Here is a 9,041-nt window from a genome sequence, read left to right on the forward strand (position 1 = left end):
TTTCAAGGAAAACATAGTATTTGCAATGGGCTAAAAGTGGGGCACGTTCAATATCTAAATCAAAAACAACTGGTGAAGGTCCCAAATAGGAATATTCAACACTAATCCAACAACTTTGCAAGTTACGCAGGGCTTAATAATGTGACTGGCCAAATGGAGGGAAACAGAGGAAAGGGAAAAGAAACTAATTATCATTGAGAACCACCTGAGAAGAGGCATTGGCAAGATCATCCTCATCATCATCCTCAAGACAAGAGAGAGAACTAAAGTTCAAACAGTGTGAAATGATTCCCCAAGGGAACACAGTCAGTATGAACTGCACATCATTATGAATGGAACCTCAGTATTAGCCTGACCTTGTCCAACTCCATTGCCCACACTCATTTCTCTCCTACCACAGTAAGATGTTTAAAATACATTTAACTTACTTTTCATTTTCTTTTCTCATTTTGGTTTGCTTTTTGCTTTACCTGACTCCAGAAGCTTCTTGACACAGGCTATCTGCTGGTTTTCACAAGCCAAATAGAGTGGAGTGCCCAGGTGGCTGATGTTATGGTCAATGTTGACCCCATGAGCTATAAGAGCGTCGACACACTCCGCGTGGCCTGCAGCCCAAAGCAGGAGAAAAACAGTTACAGTACAAGTTCCCTTACCTAGAAAAACAATGGCAGCCCCATTTTGCATTAAATTTAGCAGCAGCTTATCCAGGGGACCAAAAGCTGTTTCCTTTACTTAGAATCAGGAGTGATTTTAAACACTGATGTTAGTTAATGCTTTGACCATAGGATGTAATCTGCAACTATGGGTGAAACTAACTCCATTTGAGTTAACTAGCCATGGTAACCCACCGGCAACCAACCGCATTTTTCAATGTTTGTGGCTTTGCAGTTAGTCTAAGCACAGAAACTGAAGTGAGAGTTGGGAAGAGATACAGAGAAACAGGACCTGAAGGTGGACCTGAAGATTAAAGTGTACAGTGTGGGCCACAAGACAGGGAAGGAAACTTGCAACCTCTCCAAAGGCAGGCCCGGGAGAAATAGGCCACAGCAGGTATAGGGAAGGCTTAGAAGAAGCTGCCAAATCCCACATGAGCAGAGCCCAGTCTGGCAAACTAGGCAAAAACTGAATCACACTTCCTTGGTCCAGAATGTCGTATTTTCGACATTGCTTCTCCACGTTTCTCTTGCTACATTTTAGTTCTAGGTATTGCAGCAAATACAATGAGTTAGTATGTTCTCAGTAAATGAATATCAATGCTTTGGGAGATCATTATAAGTGAGTTGATCCAGTCAAATGCGAAGCCATTCTGTGAAAGTCACTGGAGAAATAGCAAGCCCTCTGGCAAGGTATGGTTATTATGATGATGATAAATATTGGAGAAAATAAAAACTTGTGATGATTTTATGAGCTAAGAATATCAGAAAAATTATGGCTTTAATGACAAAACATAATTTCAAAACTTGAAAGTTTATTTCATTTGGCAAACTTTAGTGTCACTGAGACAATATTCTTTAAGGCCCTAAAATAGAAGAATATAATTTGTTTTATGAAATAACCTGATTTCTATAAGGTCACGGGTATGAGAATGTATTCTACAAATATTGATGGATAGTCTACTCTGCTCCAAGCCCTGTTCCAGTAATATAGCAGTGAAAAACATTCGCAATGCTTTAAAAGGGAGGTGCTCAAGGTTACTGTGCACCAGAAGCAGCTGGAGGGCTTATTAAACAAAATCCAGATGGCTGAGCCCCACCCCCACAGTTACTGATTCAGTGGGGCTGGAATGGGGCTCAAGAATCTGCATTTGCAGGCCAGGTCATGCTGATGCTTCCAGTCCCAGGACCCCACTTTGAGAACTATTGCTCTAAAATATACCTCCTCCTCTTCTTTCTTTCTTTCTGCAGTAAGATATCCTTTGAAGGAGTGAGTAGAAAAGAAAATTCTCAACAGATTTACCTCTCTTAGCTGCTTCATGGATGGGGGATGCCAGATCACTCGCAGGTTGAAGGTTGGCTCCATGCTGCAGGAGCAAATTCACACAATCCCAGCTGCCACTGACACAAGCATTAAAGAGTGGAGTGTGCCAGTCTGTTGTCATGCCATTCACCTGGAAAAAGAAGCTCCAGGATGAAGACAGGAAGGGGGATGTTTTGGGATGAAATACATGGTCTACCACTCTGAAGATATTTAACTTCTCTGAGCCTTAAATTTCTCAGCTATAAAAGGGAGAAAGAAAGTACCAAATTCCACAAGGTTTTTGTGAAAAATGGACTTAGGGAGTGACTATATAAAGCATCAAAAGTGTTACTCAGGCCAGAGGCAGTCGCTCACGCCTGTGATCCCAACACTTTGGGAGGCCGAGGTGGGCAAATCACCTGAGGTCGGGAGTTTGAGACCAGCCTGACCAATATGGAGAAACCCCGTCTCTACTAAAAATACAAAAAATTAGCCAGGCACAGTAGGGGGGCGCCTGTAATCCCAGCAGCTTGGGAGGCTAAGGCAGGAGAATCACTTGAACCCGGGAAGTGGAGACTGCGGTGAGCCCAGATCGTGCCATTGCACTCCAGCCCGAGCAACAAGAGCAAAACTCCATCTCAAAAAAAAACAAAAAACAAAAAACGTTACTCAATGTTCAATCTCCTCCACGTCCTCCCTAGGAACATGAACTTTGAAACTAGTTTATAAACTAATCCCTACTTTAAACTTCTTTCCTAGACCCATCCCACACCAATTCAATTTCTTAAGGGGGGCAAAAAGATTACTCTTGCTGCTGTGAGGAAATTGTTAAAATTGTTAACTGTAATTCTTAAAGTATAATTTAGAAAGCTTTAAAAAACTTGACTGTCGTACAAATATAGAATTAACACATACATAGCAAAGATTTTATTCAACTCATTCATTAATGAGGGAACCAGTAAGATGGTAAGGCTGGCTCAAATAAAAATTTATATAGTCAATGGATGGCTGAAATATATTTGCTAAATAGATACAAAACTCAGCTGGGCATGGTAGCTTACACTTGTAATCCCAGCACTTTGGGAGGCCAAGGTGGGCGGATCACCTGAGGTCAGAAGTTCAAGACGAGCCTGGGTAACATGGGGAAACCCCAGCTCTACTAAAAATACAAAAATGAGCCAAGTGTGTTGGCACACGCCTGTAATCCCAGCTACTCGGGAGGCTGAGGCAGGAGAACTCCTTGAACTCAGGAAGCAGAGGTTTCAGGGAGCTGACATCGTGCTACTATACTCCAGCCTGGGCAAAAGAGAGAGACTACATCTCAAAAATAAAAAAAAAATAAAATAAATAAAATAAAATAAAATAAACTGGTTAATGTCCTATAGGGCCATAAAACTATAATCTTTGAGGCTATCATTTCTAATGTTGGAAATCAGATGGAAGTTAATGTCTAACTTCACAGCATTTGGGCTATAATTAAATAGTGAATAGAAAAGCCAAATGCAGATGCATTCTTGTACATCATTAAATGATTATTTGGTGAATCTTTTAATCAATGATATTGTGAAGACAATGAATTCATTCTCACACTCTACTACTTCAAAGCAGGGCCAGGACTAGAGTGAGCCACAAAAGATGCCCAGGGTAAAAAAATTAAGGACATGTTCATTTCTGGAGTCACATAAAGGACCCTGAGAATGAGCACCTCTTTCAAGTTTGCACCCTACCTGTCTCTTGCTTCACCTTGGCACTTTCCCTGTTTCTAAGTTTTTAATGTTTTCTTAACCCAAATATAAATCTGGCAATGCATTCAGCTCTGGCTCTTTACTGATCTCAGGACAAAGCCCATTCTTGTTTTGGCATGGACAAGGTTGCTGAACCCTCTCACCTACTCTACTCTCCTGCCATAAGGAATGACTTCAAGATACAAAAATTGCTCACTATCATTTCTGGGACTTTGCATTGGCTATTGCCAGAAGATAGTAAGCCCATAATTTCCCCAACCCACCATTCAGTTGCCTAACACCCAACAGGTCCTCTTTTGCTGCTGTTGCAATCCCTGCTATCATATGAAGTCCAGGTTGCCAGCCAAAGGATGAATGACTACATAGAGATTTTCTGTCTTCTCAGACATCCTAGTCATCCCAGGCAAATGTGTGCTTTCCACAATATTTTCTTCCCTTCTGACCATAACAATGAAGACAGAAGTCTAACAACTATTTATTAGTAGTGTCTGATAAAGAAAATGATACAGACTGTAAGCATGACTTTCTAGCTAAAAATTTATTATTTCATCCATCTATCACTAAAGCAAACAAACAAGCCTGATGAACATAATTTTCTTGAAAAACAACTGTCTTCATATTTCAAATCAGTCTAATCAAAAGTGCTAGAAGTAGTTACTCAGAAGGGATATAGTCATTTTTCATTTTTGGTTTCTAAGATGTTATTTCACTTGCCCTTACCTGTGCTCCATGCTGTAATAAAATGTTTGCACAAGAGGGATGACCTCCGAGACAGGCTTCATGGAGTGGAGAAACATGATCTGCTGTGACGATATTCACAAGCCACCCCTGAAGGAGGAAAAATAGTCAGAGTAAGGGGTGCAAAGAAACAGTGCTCTGGGGCTGTTTTTCAGCCACCATTCCAGTAGGATGACAAAGCTGACCTGGCTCAAAGTCAGATGGTACACTAAGGTGTTTATATTGACTTTAAAAAAAAACAACTGCCACACTACCAGTGGGACTGTAATATGGTATGGCCACTCAGGAAAACAGTTTGACAGTATATGTCAGAGTTGACAATGCATATGCCTATGACTCAGCACTTTGACTCTTAGGAATATATACATCTAGATAAATATACAAGAATATTCACAACCACTTTGGTAGTAATAGTCAAAAACTGCAAACAAACCAAATGCCCATCAACAAGGGACTGATTTAATAAACTCTGGCATAAACTTTCAGCAGAAAGATTACATTAAACAAATTATAATGTCAAGCACTAAAGGGTGATGCTTGCAAAAATGATGTTGAGCAAAAGCAGCAAAATCCCGAATCATACATACTGAATGATTACATCAATTTAAAGTTCAAACTAGGCAAAATTAACCCATATTGTTTCAGAAGACATAATATGTAAAGCAAAACCATAATGAAGACAAGGAAATCAGGATAATGGTTACTCCTGTGAAAGAGGGACAGGATTGTGTTCTAGAAAGCACAACAAGGGGGGGAATGGGTGGCTCTTCAGAAGTGCCAGCAATGTGCTATTTTTCCATTTCCTGACCTGGGGGGGCAGTCACATGGCAATATTCTCATCATCACCACTTTTTGTTCAACTGCACACATGTGTTTAAGTTCTTTTATGTTTGTTTATGATATTTCTCAATTTTTTAAGTCAGCATGGCTCAAATTGCTAAGTTTTAACAAGCAATTATGAAATTTTAACATATTCAGTCGTGACTCTATCTTGTGGGACACTGAAAAGGAAATTTTAAAACTGCAAGGGAAAAGAAATATACTGCATGTACCTTTTATGAAGCCTAAATGTACTTTACTTTAGGAAATTGCAATGTACCTATTAACTAATATAATTGCTCTTTAAACATCAGTATTTAGTAACAAACAGGATTTAATAATGTTTATAATAAAAATAGTTTTGCCCAATTTTTTCTCCTTTGCCTGACATTTAGTTTTTTTCTTAGAATTCCTAGCTCTGTTACAGTTTTGACAAGGAGGTCAGCAAATGACAGCCCATGAGTCAAATCTAGCCTGCAACCTGTTTCTGTATAGCACAGCAGCTAAGAATGGTTTTTACATTTGTAATGGTTTAAAAGAAATCAAAGGAATATTTTGTGACACATGAAAATTTTATGAAATTCAAATTTCAGCATCCATAAGCAAAGTTTTATCAGAACACAGCCATGCCCATTCATTTACATATCGTCTACAACTGCTTTTCTGCTACAGCAGCAGAGTTAGGTAGTTCCAACAGAGACTGCATGGTTCACAAAGTCTAAAATATTTACTATCTGGTCCTTTACAGAAAAAAATTTGCCAACTCTTGTTTTGATCAAAGGAAAGAATATGTCATTTCTTACTTTACTATTCAGACCTAAGACTTAAATGTCCAACTGGTAGGAGAAAATACCTTATTTTTTGACAGTCATCACACTTATATAAAGTAGCTTCATCAATGCCACAAGAGAGATATGATTGGCACATGAAGCAAAAATCATGCTTGTGTATCAGACACAAGTGAGGGGAAGACAGGCCAAGGTACAAAACTTTGGCAAAAGGCAACCATAAAAATAACCAATAGGAAAATGTGCATTCTCCTCCAGGCACGATTGCCATTTTAGAACCAGCATTTAGACCAGGTGCGGTGGCTCATGCCTATAATCCCAGCACCTTGGGAGGCAAAGACTGGTGGATCTCCCGAGGTCAGCAGTTTGAGACCAGCCTGACCAACATGGTGAAACCTTGTCTCTACTAAAAACACAAGATTAGCTGGGCATGGTGGCCTGTACCTATAGTCATAGCTACTCGGGAGACTGAGGCAGGAGAATTGCTTGAACCCAGGAGGCAGAGGTTGCAGTGAGCCAAGATCACACCACTGCGCTCCAGACTGGGCAACGAGCAAAACACCATCTCAAAATAATAATAATAATAATAATAATAGTAAAACCAACATTTAGGTGTTTACACATAAATCCAGGTAAATTAAATGCAAAAACACAGTTACTTGTAATACAAAACAAAAAGTTTTTACCACATATTCATATTACAGAGGTTCCTGAAAAGTCATGAATTCATTTATAGTTCATCAAGTTACAGTTCTACCTTAAATGAACTGTGATTTGTCTAAATTATTAACAAGTCTGAGTCAGAGTCATATAATATCATAAGATAATTAACCCAGTACTTCACAGTGTCTAGTCCACAGTCAGTTCTTAGTTTAAAAAAAAAAAAAAGACTGAATGGCTTAACTTTAATATTTCTATCATCAGTTGTCAACTACTCTTAGTTGACAAAATGTACTTCCCTTGATCCTTGACTTTGGATGTGGTCATGTGACTTGACCAACGGGATGCTGGCAGATGTGACATGAACAGATTGGAAGTATTCTTGCATGGTTGGGCTTGCTCTGCTGTGCTCCAGCCTTTTGCCAAGAGAAAGGAATTCCTCAGGTGGCCAGTGGTCCAAGAAGGATGAGAGAGGTGTGCAGCAGGGCTACACCCAACCCACATCTGGGAGCCAAGCCCAGCCAACCCCAGCCTAGGTTAGCTGACACAAACACTCATCAGCAAGAAATAATGGTTACTTTATGATGTCACTGAGTTTCGGGGTGGTTTGCTATTGAGTTCTGGGTGGACTTAGGTAGGTATTAGAATACTCATTTTATGAAGGCAGAAACTGGGATTCAAAAAATACATCTTACACAAATAATGTGATAGAACTTGGAAGATATGGTTCTGGCTGATGTTTCATCAACATATAAATACTGAATGTAAATGAGTATCTGTCCAATTTAACAAGTGATATATAAAAGCTGCAGAGATCATTTTTTGTGCTATCTAAATAGGGTACATTTTTAATTTTATCTGAGAAGTAGCCTAACTTCTTTTAGCTAGAATTAGTGTTAAAATCTATTTATAACAGACTTCTGCTACCAAAAATGGCTTGATAGTGGCTTAGGATAGTATGAAATTTTTCTTTAGAAACTGGTTTCTTGTAGGAGGATTTCTTACCATGGATAGGTCTATGAACTTGGATTTTTTTAAAAGCACATTTATTCTCACTAAGCTCTATCTAAAATTTAGCATGTCCTTTAGTTCAGAATGTAGGCAACAAACCACAGTAGTAATAGTATTATGTAGGGTTATCTCCAATAGAAATTACAGATATTTTCTATTGTATTACAATTGTTGTAGACATCTAAAACATCTCAAAATATATATTCATCCTATTTAGAAATTATGGTAATTAACTAGAATCACCACTAGATCTTCTATTTAATGAATTAATTTGAAAGTCCCTATGTTATTATGCCACACATTTGTTTTAATATTTTGATAGGTTTCCTCTGTATCGTATTTTCAAAAAGCTACCTGGCTGATGAGTTTCCTCAGAGTCAGCTGACGTCCGTGAATTGCGGCTTCATGCACAGGAGACCAATCAGACACAAAATCTGTATGGAAAGGAAGGAATGGGTTATATCCTGCTAACGCACTTAGAGGCTTATCCTTGCCCATCAGTAAGAGTCTAACAGGCCCTGGATGGAGACATTGGATTCACTCGACCAAAATTTCAATCAGAAATTCAGCATTTCTCCTCTTTATTGGTATTTCTGTGCACAGTTTTACTTGAAATGTCTGGATAGCTTGGTAAAGAACTACAGCCAGTGCTCAAACTAAGGACAAAAGACGTGGATTGGTATGACAGATTACTGTATTTCTATTTACATAGCGGCTTCAAAGGCAAATGGCCCATTTACTTAAGTGAGAGCTTCACTAATTTACCAGCATTAGTGTGTTAAGCTGTGGTGGCCAGTCTAGTTTCCTGCATGAAATACTGTACAGACTTTGGCATCTCAGCAAACAGTGTCCTGTATTAATAGTAGTAATCATGTAATTACATACACCATTAGGTTTGGAATCAAATCCAAACAGAATCATATCTATTTATAGATTGTCTCCTGTCCTAATATTAAGCACAAATCAGTGTTGAGTCTCACCTTGAAACAGCAACATTATTTACCCCCAAAGGCAGCATGCCAATGTGGTTAAAGAAAGCTCTTGGCTGGGCATGGTGGCTTACGCCTGCAATCCCAGCACTTTGGGAGGCCAAGGCAGGTGGATCACGAGGTCAAGAGATCAAGACCAGCCTGGCCAACATGGTGAAACCCCGTCTCTACTAAAAATAGAAAAATTAGCTGGGTGTGGTGGTGTGTGCCTGTAGTCCCAGCTACTCGGGAGGCTGAGGCAGGAGGATTGCTTGAACCCAGGAGGAGGAGACTGCAGTGAGCTGAGATCAGGCCACTGCACTCCAGCCTGGTGACAGAGCAAGACTCTATATCAA

At 39.4% G+C, this 9,041-nt stretch overlaps 1 protein-coding gene across 2 annotated transcripts in view; it reads right to left on the reverse strand.

Annotated features, from left to right (window-relative positions):
* Positions 1 to 9,041, reverse strand: part of ASB9 (ankyrin repeat and SOCS box containing 9) — a 29,874-nt gene that overhangs the window by 6,258 nt on the left and 14,575 nt on the right. For both annotated transcript variants that reach the window (XM_017512361.2, XM_017512363.2), the window contains exons 3-6: positions 8,072 to 8,151; positions 4,422 to 4,529; positions 1,957 to 2,107; positions 471 to 605 (exon numbers count right to left, since the gene is read on the reverse strand). In XM_017512361.2, coding sequence (XP_017367850.1) covers positions 471 to 605; positions 1,957 to 2,107; positions 4,422 to 4,529; positions 8,072 to 8,151 — 474 coding nt within the window. The remainder of the gene's footprint in view (positions 1 to 470; positions 606 to 1,956; positions 2,108 to 4,421; positions 4,530 to 8,071; positions 8,152 to 9,041) is intronic.

Source organism: Cebus imitator, unplaced genomic scaffold (genome assembly GCF_001604975.1).
Source record: "Cebus imitator isolate Cc_AM_T3 unplaced genomic scaffold, Cebus_imitator-1.0 Scaffold471, whole genome shotgun sequence".
NCBI classification, from domain to species: domain Eukaryota; kingdom Metazoa; phylum Chordata; class Mammalia; order Primates; family Cebidae; genus Cebus; species Cebus imitator.